The 18,402-nt window shown below is 39.9% G+C and overlaps 1 protein-coding gene across 1 annotated transcript in view; it reads left to right on the forward strand.

Moving 5' to 3' along the window:
* The first annotated feature begins 3,205 nt into the window (after positions 1-3,205).
* Positions 3,206-18,402, forward strand: part of PLEKHG7 (pleckstrin homology and RhoGEF domain containing G7) — a 77,658-nt gene continuing 62,461 nt past the window's right edge. The window contains 2 exon segments of the mRNA XM_077844420.1: positions 3,206-3,321; positions 3,596-3,661. Coding sequence (XP_077700546.1) covers positions 3,206-3,321; positions 3,596-3,661 — 182 coding nt within the window.

Consider the following 18,402-nt stretch of genomic DNA (forward strand, 5'->3'; position numbering starts at 1 on the left):
AGTATCGCATCAGAAGATCTTTTAGATGAACAAAAGGTACGTGAGCTTTGCCTTCCAGGAGGATGTCATTTAGGAAATAAAATAAGATCAGGATATAACTATTTGCTGCAACCTAAATGAGGTTGGCTTGAGCCACTTTCAAGGTTCAACGCCGGTCCCAGATTTTTGCCAGGTCCAGTGGGTGTGGTCACATCCAGGCTCTTGCTTTGCTGCCCACTATAGCTCACTTTGGTTCCACACTGCAACAGGCAGACAGACATATTCACAACCACACACCAAAAGAATGTCTGGTTATAACAGACTTTACTGAAGGGTTACAGAGGTAAGGTTAACATCTGGTGTGCGTTCCATTAAACTTGCAGCTTCAGGTTAGACATTAAGTTTCTCTGTTCTTAAGATGCCTTTTAGCCAACCAAGCATCCAGGAATTTTGGCCACTTGACCCCTGAGGAAATCCAGCCACAGTGCTTATCTGGCCACCTTCTTACTACCTTCGTACACATGCCCCTCTCGCTTCTCTATCCACTCTCTCCTTCCAATCATCTTTTCAAAAGCACAAGGCATTCATCTCATTGTCTCCTTCATTGGAGAATAACCATCACCTTTGTTCTCTGGACTCCTGCTGAAGGCAACACCATCTTTTCCTGCAAGTCCCTTAGCTGTGCATCTGTGGTTTTTCCTCCCTAAGAGTTATTCCAGGACCAGCTGTTAAAATAATCCACTAAATACCTTACTACAACTGTATTATTCCAAGGTTGACCTAAGAAGCTTAAGAAGATAAAACAGAATTTTTAGCTAGAAAGGAAAGGATCACTTCCGGTTATAGATACTGAAATCTGAAGGGAGGAGGTCGGATTGCAAAAGGTCATCCCCACGCAAAGGGGACAGCATAAGCAAAGAAGAGGCATGGTTATATCTGGGAAAGACACTTGTTCCAGGACCCAGGATTAAAGGGAGAGAAATGGGGAAAAAAGATGGGGAAAGCGTTCTGGAACCAGAGTGTGGAAGGGTTTGGAGAGATCGCAATTTCAATCTATAGGGAGCAAGAAGCTATTTTGGAGCAGGAAATTATTTTACAATCTCAGTGTGGGGATGAGAAATCGAGAAGATCATTTATCAGCACAGAAATAACTTTCCACAATAGCAAAGAAATGTGCATGTAGAATGAAGCAAAACCAGCATTCAGGTTCCAGATTTCTCCAGACCTGTCCCTTGACCCTTTAGGAAGCTCCTCAACTGTGATGACCAGAAGGCGAGCACTTTCTCACATCTGCCACTGTTGTCTGTCAACAGTGATCCTCTACTAAGAAAGATTTTTCCAGTGATAGTTTTCCTCCAATTTGGAAAAGAGCAAGGATCTCACCCCGGTGACAATCCTCCTGTGAATAGACTTTGACCAGGAGCAACCAGTTGTGAAGGTGTCTGAGGGCAGAGTATAACCTATTTGTACACCATTTGTGCAGACACTTTGGAGTTGGATGGATTTGAGATTAAACCTGGTTCTACTATTTACCAGCCATGTGACCATGAGCAGCTCAATTAACTTCTTCGTGAGGACAAGATACAATTGTAGCCTAGATTTAATGTGTGAGCCTTTGTCAGACTCATAGAAAGAATGTATGGAAAGTGTCTGGCACACATGAAATGCTCACCAAAGAAAAGCTCTCATCCTCATTGGCATCACCTTACTCTTCTCACTGCAAGATGCTGCAGAGTTGCGCCCTGTGTGTCTGGGTCTCTCCTACTGTACTCTCCTGGGCATCAGGATCCCCACACACATCCCCTTAGGGCCCTGCCTCGCCCTGGCCTTGCTGCTGATGAGACATGGCTGAGCCCAAGTCAGTTCAGCTTTCCGGGTCAGCAAACCCTTCTGTCCTCAGGCCCACCTCCTTTCTCTGTCCACACTCAAACCCTGCTTCTATCGGAAAGCCCTTCCACATCATCTGTGCTTGGCCAAATCCCAATGCTGCTGCATGCAGGATGCAGGGCAGGTGCAGGGAGGAGCAGTAAGACAAACGGGGCCCAGGGGTGCCCTCAAGGAACCCGCAAATTAGCAACAACCATGTCTTAGTCACCATACTGCCTCTGGATCCTGGCACAAAGTACCAACTCCACAATTGTTGTCACTATTGGTGTGGCTTTGGTTAATATTGGAATGCTTGCTAAACTGAAGTAGTAAATGAGTATTTACTTCCAATCCGGAGCTCTTTCATCACATGGAGCATAGTGAAAAGGCTACTGCAGATAGGCAAAGTATAAACCAAAAATGCGTTAACATAGGCTTTTACTGGGATATTTTAGGAGCACAATTTTTTTTTAAATTTTTATTTATTTATGATAGTCACAGAGAGAGAGAGAGAGAGGCACAGAGACATAGGCAGAGGGAGAAGCAGGCTCCATGCACCGGGAGCCTGATGTGGGATTCGATCCCGGGCCTCCAGGATCGCGCCCTGGGCCAAAGGCAGGCGCCAAACCGCTGCGCCACCCAGGGATCCCTAGGAGCACAATTTGATCAAAAGTACTGTGGCTGATGAACCAAATGTTAGAAGCAGAATAATCTCTGGTATGCTTATGGGAACTGAGTCTCAGAGATAAGACAGAAATGGGGGAGCACAGTCAGATACAAAATGATCCAAAAAATCTATGAAATAAATAATGAAAAATATTAATAATAAAGATCTAATACATAAATCCATAAAATTGAGCTTTTTTTTTAAATCTTTATTTTATTTTTATTTATTTATGATAGTCACAGAGAGAGAGAGGCACAGAGACACAGGCAGAGGGAGAAGCAGGCTCCATGCACCGGGAGCCCAACGTGGGACTCGATCCCGGACCTCCAGGATCGCGCCCTGGGCCAAAGGCAGGCACCAAACCGCTGCGCCACCCAGGGATCCCAAAATTGAGCTTTTTTATGACTGTACATTCATTTTGTTTCTCGCAAACCAAAAGCCACTGTGTCTCACTATTTCTTTAGCTCAACAGGTGCTGTGGACTTACATAAGTCTATGCACTAAGACAGTTGTTTAATTCTGATGCAGATGACCCCTTTTGTTGCTCAGACCTCCACAGGATAGAAAATTCTTAAAAAATGGTCAAAGACAAAGCTGCCAGAATAAGTTTCACCATTAAGTTCTCTGGTATCACAGATAGTGGTTATAAGGTCCTCCAATGTCTTGGCTTACCTGAAAAAGGAATAAATGAGGATGCCTGAAATGCTGACTGATGAAGGAACAAGTCATAAAACATCATGGTGGTGTCATCCTCCTCAGCGACACTATGAACGGCTTTATAACGAGGGCTTGGCCAGTGATGGGGTTTGGTGAGAGCACTGAGCTCAGAGTCAGCATCCTAGATTTTAATGCCAGCATCATACCAGAAGCTAAATCATTTTGGGAAAATTATTTAATCTCACTGGGCTTTCTATCCATGACTGAAAAAATGAAGGAGTTTTTAACTGCTGACTCTCTACTCTCCTCCCAGCTTTTGATTCTCTGCTATCTATGGGGCCTAAGAAGTTAAGTCCCCTGAGAAACCTGTGCCAGAAGCAGCAGCTATTATCACCATATTTTCTGTGGTTTTCTCTTTGTTCTCAGCCAGCTGGAAATTTCTGAGACTGTTTTTGCTGCCGGCAGAAACCACGGGAAAGGAAGGAAGCATGCGTGGGAGTTTTGACCAAGGGCATCTAAAAGCTAAAAAATAAAATATGAGAAAAAAATAGATATAATGAGCCAGGATAACACAGCCATAGACCTTCTAATGAGACAATTGTATCTGAAAAACAGCAAAGTAAAACCACATTCAGAACCAAGGAAAACATGTGGGAACAATGAGTGGAGGATGCTTCCATTTCCCAAATCTCTGGGCAATGCCAATATCAGGAGATAACTGTTAGGGCCAAAACTTAGCCAAACTTAGCAAAGCTAACCTTACTTTATGGATCCACTGAACTAAAATTATTTGTGTATCTTGCAACAAATTCAAAAATACATGGTTCAGCTGACGAGAAAATGGGATGAACATCAAATTGATGCTTAAATATTGGGTCTTAAACATTTTGAAACCTAATCATTTGGGAGAATAGCAAGAGTTCACTTGAAATAATCCCAGAACTAAATAATATGAAGGATCTGTCCTGATAAATATCAAGACTTTATTCATATGGTCTTCCCAAATACAGTTTTAGATGAGAAGTGTATATGGTAGTGAGTGGTCATTGAGGTACAGCTGCTTTCTGGTATGAATAGGTTTGTTACACATGACAAAGAGGCCATTATTATGCCTTCTGACTTACAATTTCTGATGTCCTTCATTTAGCGACTGTTTATAGTACATTGATTAAGAGAAACAGAAGTCAGATAGGCTTATATTTGAATTATAGCTCTGCCATTCATTAGCTGAGTGTTGAGTGACATTTGGACAATGTACTTTACTTCTTGGAACTTCAACTTCTACATCTATACAACAAGGATATAATAATGCCTTCCTCATGGAGTTTGAGAAAAGGTTTAGAACAATACCTAAAATATAAAACATGAACAATAAACTGTTTTTTATCTTGTTATTGTTGTTGTTATGACCTACAGGTGCATGGTCCTGGAAGATTTTTTTTAAGTACTGAAAAGTTCTCTGCATATTCGTTTGTGAGTTTCCAGTGACTTAGAAGGGCTTAAACTTGTGGGCCCTGTATGAATTCAGAGTGGAGATGGTTGGAGGAAGCTGCTATGATCTACCAGGGCCAAGATTTTTCCTTCATCTAGGTAGTAAATAGTAGTAGCGACAAGCCATCATGCTAGCTGCTACTCTAGAAACAATGAAAAGACCTTTCTATGTAAACTGAGATTGTTAGCTATTTTCTTCCCTGGAGACATATGCTAAACCTTGTATGAATTGAAACCTAGCTAGACCTCGATCTTCCAATGGGTGCTTCCCTCATCCCATTATTGCCACCCTTAATGACCTGAGGACTGAGACCTAGGCCACACCCACAGGTATTCTTTGTATGGCATAGAAGTTTCTTGCTGACACATTACTGCTCCAGGATGTAGCTTCCCGAATGCCTGCAAAAGCAGATCTTCATTCTTACACAGCCCTAAGTGTTAGACGTTTTTATTTATTTAGAGCCAAAATGTACCTCTCTCTAAATTACAGCCTAATTCTAGTATGAAGCTATTCAGAATAAGACTACTACCACACAACAGTTGTTTAAGTGCAGGGAGGGAGTTCTCTTACACTGCCAGTTGTCTCTTATACAAGCTAAATATCTCCATTTCTTTTAACTACACCTTATTTCTATATTAACTATGACTCTTTGGGATATCTGTGATAGAAACCTAGCTATCCTGGCTTTTAAAGGGGAGAATTTACGACATAGCTGGGAAATTATTAGGGATTAGAATTGGCTTTATGTATCCCTATGCTTTATCTTCCTTGAGTTTACTTCACCTTTTGAGAAGCTGTTTCCAAATCATTGCAAATATGGCTGTGAGCGAAACCCAGTTGATGCCATCTTCATGGCATATGATTGAAGATCAAGCAGCATCTGCTTCTTTGAACCCCAGCCAAAGTCTTGATTGACCTGGATTGTAATGCTTGTCAACTACTAACCAATCACATGTAGCCAGAGTGATAAAGTGTTCTGACTGACCAGCCTTTGTTCTGTGTCAAGCAGAAGAGAGAAGGAAAGCAGCCCCACTCCAAAAAAAAGAAAAAGGATACAAATGCCAAAAGTAGGGATAGAGGAAAACCACTCTCATTTAGCAATGTCCTGCTACCAGTTAGGTGACAACGACACCAACAGAGTCATGATTACATTTTTAAAAGCTTGCACAATGGTGCTTAAAGGTGTGAAATAATAAGAAATATATATATATTGGTTTCTGCCCCTGGTTCCTGACACAGAGCTCTTAAAACCCTTGTAACTTCCCAAGCAATAGGGGCGCTTGGAACATCTTTCGTTCTAACATTTGGTCTTTGACCCAGGTTCCTGAAAGAGAACTCCTAAATCCCTTGGAATTTTCTAGGTGATAAGAATGTCTTTTGTTCTAATGAGGTGACTCTTGGTGGGCTCCAGAATAGCTCCTGGATGGGGTTGGTCATCAGAAAGACTAGCCATAATTAGCAGCCTGGAATGTTCAACTCCATCCTCTATTCTCTGAGGAGGAAAGAAGGGCCATCATTCCTAAGTTAAGGGCCTAATCTTTCCTAAGTTAATTTGATTGACCCTGTGAGACGAGTTTTTAATGATGCATAATAATCTATCATGGTGACGTATAAAGCCTCCATAGAAATCCCTAAAGTAGAGGCTTGGAGAGCTCCCATGTATGTGCCAGGAAATTGATGTACCCCAACTCCACAGAGGAAGAAGCTCCTGTGCCCAGGACCCTTCCAGATCTCACCCAAGGAGAAGGTTGTGGGAACCTCAATTTGTAACCAATTGATCAAAAATACAGGGTACAACCTAGGACTTGTTATTGGTGTCTGAAGTGGGAACAGTCCTGTGGGACTGAGCACTTGACTCGTGGGACCTGATGCTTATTTCAGGTGGACCGTGTCTGAGCTGCACAGAGTTGCAGGACACCCAGCTGGTATCAGAGAATTGGTCGGCATGTAAAAAATTCACATATTTGGTTATAGGCAGTTAGTATGAATAGTACCAGTGGTAGGAGAGAACAGTACTAATCCCATCTATAAAGGTCATGACCTAATCACTTTCCTGAGTCCTCACCTCCTATTACCACCATATTTGAGGGTTAGGATTCAACAAATGGATTTGGGGGGGGACACATGCAGACTACAGCAGGACTTCACATATAATATTTTTTCACAGGGTAACATGTTTCTGTATTACTTATATACATTCAAAATGTATAAATATGTGTATGAGCATGTACACACACACATTCTTTTCAAAAATCTATAAAACATGATGAAAAGCTGCAGTTAGAAAGCGAATACATGAGAAACACATTTCCTTTTTCGTATGACTTTTAAACATTTTTAATATCTAAAATTAAAATATAATAAAGAAAAACTTAAGTCACTTTCAGGGTGTATCCCGGTCATATACCCTCTTCTTGAATTTCAATCAGTGAAGGGGGTTGTCTTGTGTCATTTTGATCATTGTCCATTCTGTCAGCCTCCCCATCTATCATGAGACATTATAAATCTGATGAACAGAACTTCTAATCCATCATAAAAACATTTATAAAAATGTTGATTGATACAAAAACGTGTGGCCTTCTATATAGACTGCTCTCCACACTTATCAGGATGAGTTTTTTTTTAGGGTACAATTGATCTCTGTTGAGATTCCTGAACTCCAGTTTTCCCCATCGTGCTCAGAAGATCTTTGCTTGATGCCATGTTAAAATTAAAGTATATTGCATACATATAAAAAATTCTCCTTATGTATGAAAAGCAGAAAATAAGAATATAAAGCATTTTTGGGGCACCTGGGTGGCTCAGTTGGTTAAGCATCTACCTTTGGCTCAGGTCATAATCTCAGGGTCCTGGGATTGAGCCCCACATCGGGCTCCCTGCTCAGTGGGAAGTCTGCTTATCTCTCTCTGTCTGCTCCTTTGGGTCCCACTCATGCACATTCATTCTCTCTCTAATAAGTAAATAAAACCTTTAAAAAGAAGAAAAGAATATAAAACATTGTTTTTTCGGCCAGTGCCATGTGGACCCCTGGAATCTTTCCTAAGTTAATTTGATTGACCCTGTGAGATGAGTTTTTAATGATGCACAAAGGGTACTCCTAGGGTAAAACAAAATGAATAGCCACAAAATATAGTGATCTCAGCTAAAAGAAATAAGAAACAGAACTAAATAATTATAAGTGATTATTTAACTTTCTATATTAACATCAGCCTTGTACACTGACCATTCCCCAATAAATGTATTCACCACAGTATTTCATGCACAAATCAGTTTCTGATTATGATAATCCCTTTAATAATAACCTGAGAAATATTCTTGCATGAAAAGAAAATAAAAAATAGAATCAGGTAAAGTGCTTTTTGTCATAAAAGTTTAAAAATGATTTTATTTTTATATAATGGCTGTCGGCTGTATAACAAAAAATATGCACATGTTGCATTTTGAAAAATGTTTCCATCCATATAGAATGCAACGGTAATATGATCCATCTCACAAAGTCCCTTTGCTTGAGAAAGATTCATGAGTGCCATTTGAGAAAAATTGGATCCACCTTCTTTCCATTTAGAAGTGACTCTGGCTTATGTAATAAACCACGTTTTTTTTCTCTCCACCCCCCATTTCCTTTGCTGTCCTCAGGAACATTTTCAGAAGATCAGAAGGTTTATGCCTCTCCGTTTCTAGAGCTCCTGCTGCTTCTGCTTATTCACCTCCTGAAGTCTTAATTCTCTGTTTGTAACACCACAGTTGGCTACTGTGGAGATAATTTTGACGTAATCACACTAGAATTATGACTTGAGGACAGAGAACACAGAGACATGGATGAAATCTTACAATGGTTCCTAAATCACAACGAAAAACCAAAAACAGGATAATTTTCAACCAACTTATCTGTTCTAGCTTTACTACATTTTAAAATAAAATTCACAGACTCATTTTCCCCCCTAGTGGTCTCTTAAAAATCATTTCTAAGGTTATTATTGCAATCATTAACTTTTTCACAGCCAGAATTCTGACAAGGGAGGCAAACTCAGTCACTTTAAAAATGTCATTACTAAAAATTGGTTGAGTCAAACTGGATGAAATGTGCCAGGTAAACCAGGACTTCAGCGCCAGTCAGAAATGAATTTCACACCTAAATCTCATCCCCACTCTTTCCAAGGTAGATAATTTGCTGCTGGCTGAATCAACATCAGAAGAAATCCATTCATATAAGTCTAAGTGTTAATGTAAGCCGCTGTTGAACGTCAAAGTAAAATTCAAAGCAGCCCACACTACAATTAAATGGAAGAAGCAGACCCCACAGTGCCTCTGTCGGGTGTTGGCAAACACAGATGGGCTGGTACAGAGCCAAAGGCATAAGGAACAAGGAATTGTGAAATCATAGTTGCGCCTACTTTTTGAGTTTCTGTGATGTGTAGTTGCTTGGTTTATTTCCACTTTTCCCCACTGGCTTCTATCTCTCAGAAACACCAAAATCATAGTTCAGACCAATATGATGTCAAATAGAAAAAAGGGGGCACCTGGGTGGCTCAGGTTGCGATACCAGGGTCCTAGAATCGAGTCCCGTATTGGGTTCCCTGCAGGGAGCCTGCTTCTCCCTCTGCCTATGTCTCTGCCTTTCTCTGAGTCCCTCATAAATAAATAAATAAAATCTCTTAAAAAAAAAAAAAAAGAGTAAAATGAAAGTATGGTGCAAGTGGTTGGGGATATATCTAGTATTGCTACATAAATAAAAAGTTAAATTATTTTGAAAAGAGTAATTTAAAAGACTGTGGTAGACACAGCCTAATGTGCCACCCCACAGGTCACACTCTTAATTAATCCCCTCCCTAAGAGAGTGGGTTGGAATAACATTTTGCTTCTAATCTACAGAATATGGCAAAGGTCATGGAACATCACTACAGTGTTCATGTTACAAGAAATCTACAAGACTCCACCTTTACCAAACTGGAGGGAAACACTGTCCTGCTGGCCCTGAAGAAGCAAGCAATGGTATGAACTGCCTATAGAAAGGAGCATGTGCCAGGGAATCATGGGTTCTAGAAAGGGAGAGCCTTAATTCTACAATTACAAGGGACTGAATTCTTCTTTTTTTAAAAAGATTTTATTTATTTATTTGAAAGAGAGGGCGAGCAGAGGGGCAGAAAGGGAGATTTCTCAGACACATTCTGTGCTAAGCACAGAGTCCAATGCGGGGCTCCACCTCATCACCCTGAGAAGAAATCAAGAGGTGGATGCTAAACCAACTGAGCCCCCCAAGTGCCTTCTGAATTCTTTCAATAACCACGTGAGATTAGAAGACCATAAACTCCAGAAAGGAAGGCAGCCAACCACCTTGATTATAGCTTTGTGAGACAATGAGAAGATTCGGATAAGCTGTGCTCAGACTTCTGACCCACAGGAAACTGTAAGATAATAAATACGTATTGTTTTGAGCCACTAAATTTATGGCAATTTGTTATGTAGTAATGGAAAACTAATACGGTGACCAAAATAATATTCACATTGGAAAACATCTGCATGACCACTTAAATTAAGGACTGGTGCCATCTACAGACCAGAAATCTACAGGATTTTATTCTCCAGATACAGTCTATGCAGTTCTGGATTTAAAAAAAAAAAAAATTATGAAAGCTGCCCTCTTCCTGAGAATAAGGTCTGGAAGTTAGGAAGAGGAATTAGTAGACCTAGAGCCATTACCTCTATACCAGTGAAGACCCATTTGTATCCAAAGAAAACATCACTGAAAGTGGCTTAACAATAAAGGAAATTTAATGACTTGGAAAAATGTAAATATAGAGAAATGTCTGCCTAGAATCTAACGAGGACAGATTCAGCTACTCAAAGATGTCACTAAATCCCAGTTTCGTTTTATTTTGTTTTTCTAAGAGCACTCTCTCTGCCTTGGTGTCAAATATGTCCTAAGACTAGTTCCTGCACCCCCATGGTCTCAAGACAGCTGACAACAGGTCCCAGGACTGCATGTCTCCTCTTTCAAATCCATCAGGAAAGGGAGTCTTTGTCCCAGTATCTCAGCAAAATTTCTGAGAGTCACATTGATTGGACAAGCTTAGCTCACATACCCATCTCCTAAACAATCTTTGATCTGGTTGTGGAGTAGAGGGGGTTAGTGTTAACCGAGTCATGTGTTCCACTTCTCAAGTTGGTCATGGAATAAGCATGATAGAAACACACAAAATCTAAATGCAAATCACAACTCTTTAGAAAGGGTCATAGAACATGGATCCAGAGAGGCTAGTAAAAAATGTCTACTACAATCCTAACTCAAAATGGTGAAGTCGGCATTGTCCTGAGACTCAAAAAAGAGGAGGACATTGGGAACTCATTGGGAAGCCCAGTACTTAGGACTCTCTCATCTCACCCCTTAAGTAGCATAGGGGCTACATGTGGGAAGGCCTCAGACTTTGTTCCTGCTAAAAGTCTCAGCAAGCAGAGTATTGGGCATAGAAGGAGCTATTGTCTTTGATTCCCACAATGGCGTGAAGCCTAAATGTTGGTTGTGAGTACAGCTGTGGCTCTAGATCCTTCTCCATGCCTTTTAGTCTTCAAAATCAGTAAGCAAGCAATCTGATGATTTAACTATATGTCATTTATTTCTTTTTTTGTGTTTGTCATTTCTTCCTTCAAAACAAATTCTATTTGAGATATTTTGGCATAAACCCACCAATTATCAGAGCCTAGTTCAACTCTTCCATGGCCATAAATCAATGGCAAGCAAGTAAAAAATACCTCATAGGAACAGAAAATAGAATAAATACAGAACCCAGTAAAATTGTCTACAGATTGTTAAGAATGAAGTAAAAATTTCTAAGATCAGTAGAGCTACCTTTCTCTAAAATAGAGTTATTTCAAGATATAGAAAAATTAGAAATTATCTGACTTGTGATTCTTTGACTTTAATTTTTAGACCACAAGTGTACAATTGAATTCATCACATGCCTCAGTTCAGGAAATCTTGAATAATTTGTATTTCAACGTGATTCAAGAAACCTAGAGTCCACCACCATGAAAATGGAAATGTTTAGAAAAAAAATAATTTCACTGGAAATAGTCCTATGTATCTTAAAAGTGAAATTAATGCCAAAGCCATTATAGAAGTACTTAAAAGTAATTTAGACTCTGCAAAAAATAGAATAAGAAAAATAGTAAATGATGTCAAGAAATTCTCCCTAACTACAAGGGATAAGTTAAAAGCAATGAAAATAATGTACAGAGAAGATGAAATATCGCAGCCAATAGATAATAGGTCTCCCTTGAAAAAAGAAAATTAAAAAAGAGAAATAATTGTTAAATAATATAGAAATATTTCTTACTTGGGAAAAGTATTTTGATTAATTGAGAGTACATACCAGATCCTAGCCAGAACTGAACCTACTTTGATATATGCTGTTTAAGCATTTCTAGCTTCAAATATAAAGAATCAATCTTTTTAAAATAAAAATACATAGAAATGAATTTATCAGTTGAAAAGATCACAAATAAATTTAATAACAAAAAAGTATAAAATATCCTCCAAAGAGCCAATATTCCATTGGTCTCCTGTTTCAAATACTAATGACTGAAAATCATGTAAAAATGTCTATAGACCCTTTAGAGGAAAATATGTGCTGCAAGGATTCCATATCCAGGATTCATATGTGATGGCAAAATAAAGACAATCTCAGGTAGGAAACAGCTTCGAATGTGTACCGCCTAGCAAACTTCCTTAAATGAATAATTCAGAGAGATTGAGACATATCTAGGGGCATTGAGATTAATAATTTTAAACATGGTTCTCCAGGAGTTTTATAACCCTAAGACCTACAAGAAAACCCAACTAAGAATCTTAGCCTCTTTTCAAACACTAGGGGAAAAAATTTTTAGAAATTGGCTTATTTGAAGATACATATTAGCTAGTAAGTCACATAAATAAGTAAGTAAATCAGGATGTGAGCTCTCAGCACACACATACTTTTTTAAGGACACTTTGGACTCAAGCAGAACATGCATAGACAGAAAAATGCACATAGCACAAGGATACCAGTGAATGAATCTCTACAAAGACAACACACCCAGGTACCAGCGCCCAGATCAGGAAATTGAATATGAACATCCCCGAAGCCACACTCCAGCCTCTCCCCAAGGATAAGAACTACCATCCCAACTTGGAACACCCTAGATGAACTTTGCCCACTCTTGCTCTTTATATAAATGGAATCATAGAGCCTGGCTTCATTAAACATTATGTTTGGGATAAAAACAATTGCGCCTTTATTTTCGTAGGGGAACATATCAGGGTATTTGTCTGTTGATGATGGAGGTCCTATTTAAATAATTGACATCAGAGTTTTTCCAGTTTGGGGCCATTATTTGTAGTGTTTTGGGAGGAAATCAAACTACATACACAATGATAAATAGGAACCAATGGTAGCCTCAGAGGCACTGTAGGGACTGGCAGAGAATGTGGTGAACGGGATTCTGCTTGTCGCATCTGACACAGAAAACCCGTCCTCAGATCTACTCCTTTTCTATAGATATGGAAATGATCCAATATGGACATAGTGTTGCCAGATTGGTTAATAAAAATATATTTTTTAAAAAGCTTGCAATCCAAATTTTTCTGTAAAATCTCCTAATTTTTGATGTTGGATTAATTTTTTTTTTTTAAGCTAAAGGACCAATCAGGATGCCGCAGCTGGCAGCCTCAGATGTAGATATCCATGATAGAAGACTAGCTTGCTGGGCTTTAGACTTTGCATGAAGCACATCCCAGGTGACCTTGTCAACAACCAAAATTTATCCTGATCAAATAAGCCAGGCAGGAGGCAAAAGCATGCAAAAAGCTGCCCCCTCTGCAGTGTTGGAGAGAATCTTCATGGGCACAACTGAGCCAGAAAGGACCACCTTTGCTTTCAAGGCAATAGCTTCGAGGGTCCTGAAGGAGAGATAGATCTAGGGCCTGCCCATCCTGCAGGATGCCCCTTCCCCATCCCAAATTCCTCCCTGCTGCTCTTCTCCTTAGAGGTTGTGCTATTCCCACCCCCCACCCCCACCCCCAACGGTAATGACTTTGTGACCTTTCTGTAGACTCTTAATTTTCTTATAGAAATTACAACCAGAGGTTGGAAATTTGGGGATGGGGATCAAATATTCCATTATCATATCCCCCCTGGGGAGAGAGAGTTTTACAATCACGCATGCGTGAGGAGACTAGTAGATAAAGCACGACCTTCATTCCATAAACCAAAAGCTAAAAATGCTCTATTCATTTTTCTTTCTTCCTAAAATGAAACACATCGTTTCTGGCCTTGACAAGAGCTCAGACTATTTCATACTGGCTTTTGATATCACATTTTTGGTTTGGTGGCAGTGGTGGATGGTAATGGTTGTAACAGAAGGAGGTCAGGTCATTTTCCAAAGTTCTAAGTAAATGATGTCCCAATAAGGCCAAAGTGGGAAGATTAAAGACTAACAGTAAGGTTATCATAAGGCCAAGTTATGTAAGTTAGACTCAGTTTTCCCTAAGGTAACATTTCTCAAATCTTTAACAAATGTAAGAATCCCCCAGGAGAGCATGCTAAACATGCTAAAACACAGACTTCCAGCCCCACCCCAGCATTTCCAGTTCAAGAGGTGGGGGAAGAGAGGAATTTGCCTTTCTTTTCTCTTTTTTTTTTTTTTTAATTTAATTTGCAACATATAGTATAACATTCAGGGCTCTCAGTTATCCCATCCCTCCACTCACTTCCCCTTTGACAACTCTGTTTGTTTCCCAGATTTAAGAGTCTCTCATGGTTTATCTTCTTCTCTAATTTTCCTCCATTCCCACCTTCCCTTACAGTTCCATGACCTGTTTCTTATATTCCACATATGAGTGAAACCATATGATAATTGTCTTTCTCTGACTGACTTATTTCACTCAGCATAATACCCTCTAGTTCCATCTACTTCAATGTAAGTGGTAGGTATTCATCCTTTCTGATGGCTGAGGAATATTCTAGTGTGGATAGATGATAGATAGATAGATAGATAGATAGATAGATAGATAGATAGATAGATCATATCTTCTTTATCCACTCATCTATCAAAGGACATCTTGGCTCCTTCCACAGTTTGGCTATCATGGAACATTGGGGTGCAGGTGCCCCTTGGTTTCACTACATCTGTATCTTTGGGGGTAAATACCTAGTAGTGCAATTGCTGGGTCATAGGGTAGTTCTAGTTCTAGATTTTTGAGGAACCTCCACACTGTTTTCCAGAGTGACTGCACCAGCTTGCATTCCACTATCAGTGTAAGAGGATTCCCCTTTATCTGCATCCTCATCAACATTTGTTGTTTCCTGTCTTAATTTTAGTCATTCTCACTGGGGTAAAGTGGCATCTCATTGTGGTTTTGATTTCTATTTCCCTGATGACAAGTGATGTGTAGTATTATTTCATGTGCCCGTTGGCCATGTGTATGTCTTCTTTGGAGAAATGTCTGTTCATGTCTTCTGCCCGTTTCGTGGCTAGATTGTTTTTTGCCAATGACATATCAGATAAAGAGCTAATATCCAAGATCTATAAAGAACTTATCAAACTAAACATCCCCCCAAAAAATTCAGAGGATTTGCCTTTCAAACAAGTTCCTAAGTGATGCTGATGCTACTGATCCAGGGACCTCACTCTGAGAACCACTGATCTACAGAAACCTCCACAAAAGTATCTGTAAAGAATCTAAGCAATTTAAACTTATGTAAATTAGATGATTAGAGTTTGTTTGAATTTGTTTTTATAAAGATCCTGCAGAAATATGTTTTAGTATTGCATACATTCTTAGGTACTGGTCAAATGAGAATGCTGGTAGCTACAAATGTTTTTCCATTCCCACTTTAATTATTTGAAAATTAATGCACACAAATTTGTTCCCAAGTATAATGATCATTTCCTCTATTATTCAATGCTTATCAAAACAGCCCATTCATTAAACAGATCCACATAAACTACTTTAAGATGTGAGCAAAGTCAGGTTGAAAGGACTAATTCTCACAACTTTGAACAGTACAGAACTGTATCACAGAGTAATTGCTGATTATTATTGAACACCTGAAGGTAAGTAAAAAGCTACATTTGCATCATTTCCAAATTGGATCATCCATTGTTCAACAAAAACAAATCATTTTTCTTAGGCAGTCTTAGATTCCAAACTTTCTTCCTTTTAGGCTTTTTCAGAAACAACTAGAAAAGTCTCTAAGGAGGGGAGAGGCCAATTCCTTGTTTCAACTGGCCTCAAATTCGCCTGTACTTGGCTGGGAAAGTCCACTGTTAACAAGTGTGGAACCTTCCAAACCTTAGCCTGGCAGCTCACTCTGGATCTGCTGACTCCCTCCCTGGTCAGGACCCACCTGGATAATGCAGACCACCCCCCTGGTCTTAAAGGCAACATTCTGGGGCTGGCTGTGTTTCCCTCTCACACTTTCCACTTGCTTTAGATCCTGTTGCTACCAGCTTCTCTTGGTTCTGTCTTGCTGGCCTCTCCAGGTCTGAGAAGCATGGTGAAACATTAATATGTGTGATTTTAATTTCGAAGACGCTGAGATTGCTTTCCCAACAGTAAGTGGTGCTTGCTCAGGAGGTCAAAGGCTGGTAAATCTTTTTAAGGATCATTTACTGAGTTTGTCTCTTAAAGAACACAAAGGAGAAGTTTGTCCTACCTTTTCTGTTAACTTTTGATTCCTTACGAGCTCCATGGGAGTAATCTAAAGTCTAGGGAGGGCTGCCCCAGAACCTGGGTGTTATCCACTTAATGCCTGCAACTACCCAGCGAGTGAGAGAGGAACTCTGATGCCCTTCCATAAATGCAGCCTAGCAGCTGCCAGAAAACAATAACTTATCCTAAGTCACAGGCTAGCTGGTGGTGAGGTGGGGACAGCCAACAGGTAGGTTACTCCCAAGGCTATGCTCTCTCTTCTCCTCAAACTGTCTTCCAGAGACCTGCTGTATTTAAAGTGTCTCTGGTTCTGCGGTGAGTCATGCCAGCAGTTACTACTGCTTTTGTTCCAGTATTTGAAACACTGGCCAATCAATAATATTAATGACCCTTAAGTCATATCAGACATCAGGACTTCCTACCAGCCACTAGGACTGGAAAGGAAGTCAACACAGTGCCCTAACTCCTCAAAGCAGGAGAAAGAAATCACAAGAACCAGGAGAAACCCAAGTAGTAAGGATTCTGATAGAACTTTTCTCCAAGTATCTATGGAATCATACCAAATTGCTTTAATAGAGTTGTTGCCTAAAACTTGGACTTGGTTATCAAGGAGAAAAAAAATTAAATTTCCTGGACGTGTATGTGTGTGAAAGTACCTGCAACTCTATTCCTCAACTCAGCCCTTTGTCTCTTGGGAGAATGAGGAACTGGCCCCTCCAATGCAGGGCCTAATAAAAGACCTTATATCTCTGTTTTCATCAAAGGTCAGAATGGGCCTCTTCATTGTCCTCCAACAAAGCTGGTGTCAGCCTTTAAAGAAGCAGCCAGAAATTATCAATCTAAAACCAAAATCAGTTCAGGCCCACCTTAACTAAAATGTAAGTTTCTTAGCTCTTCTCTTGCCTCCAAAATCAGGATACATCATGCATTTTTGTTCTACATGTGAAGTTTTGTAGCCACTCAGCTCAAAATATTAAAGCTACCCAATATTAAGAATTGTCTAGGGGGATCCCTGGGTGGCGCAGCGGTTTGGCGCCTGCCTTTGGCCCAGGGCACGATCCTGGAGACCCGGGATCGAATCCCACGTCGGGCTCCCGGTGCATGGAGCCTGCTTCTCCCTCTGCCTGTGTCTCTGCCTCTCTCTCTCTCTCTCTCTCTCTCTGTGACTATCATAAATAAAAATTAAAAAAAAAAAGAATTGTCTATTGCTTTTGTTAGTAAGAGTTGAATTGATTTTAATTCATATCTGAGTAGCTCCTTGAACAACTCTCCAGTCTAAAATCTGGTATCTGTTAGTTTCATTTGATCTTAAACCAGATGAGAACCTGGGAGCAAATATAAGAGAATACGGGGTCACAGTATTGTCATGACCATGTCATAACATTGGACTCCTACTCCTTATTGGTGAGAGTAAACCTAAAAGCCTATGAATCCTGTCTATATGGGGTTCCTGGACTTCTATGCCTGAAGCATTCTGGAAGAAACAAAGGTGAGAGTGGCTGCCATAGGCAAGTATCCCAACTATGATGAGAAATAATGAATAAGAATTCGGGAATACATCAGTGGGAGGCCATTTAATGTGGGGTAAATAATCATATGCTGTAAAAATCTGTAACAGTTATTGTATTCTCCATAAAACTGCAGTAAACATAGTAAAAATCATTGCATGTCAACTAGTACAGTGAGTGATAATCAACATAAGGAGGCCAGGTCATCAAGAAAAGGCTTACTGCTGGGCAGTATTCTCTGTTATCAGGTTGAGAAAGTAAATAATACACTGCAGAAATAGGTCTCCTGAAGTGTTGTCAGCACAATTAAAATCATATAGCACTAAAGGAGAAATTATTAGCGATCCTTAAAATTTGGCAACCCGAATGTGTTCATTCCCAAAGCATTTCAGATTGCTGAGTCTTGCTCTAGAATTACAGACTGGCTAAAACTATTACTGGGGATCTCAGAATATGAGGTCAACTGCTGATGTTTGTATCTGTAAACAAGCCAAACACAGTCTGAAACCATTTTCCACATTGCCCACGGCAAGGGAAGATGGTT

The sequence above is a fragment of the Canis aureus genome, chromosome 13 (assembly GCF_053574225.1).
Source record: "Canis aureus isolate CA01 chromosome 13, VMU_Caureus_v.1.0, whole genome shotgun sequence".
NCBI classification, from domain to species: domain Eukaryota; kingdom Metazoa; phylum Chordata; class Mammalia; order Carnivora; family Canidae; genus Canis; species Canis aureus.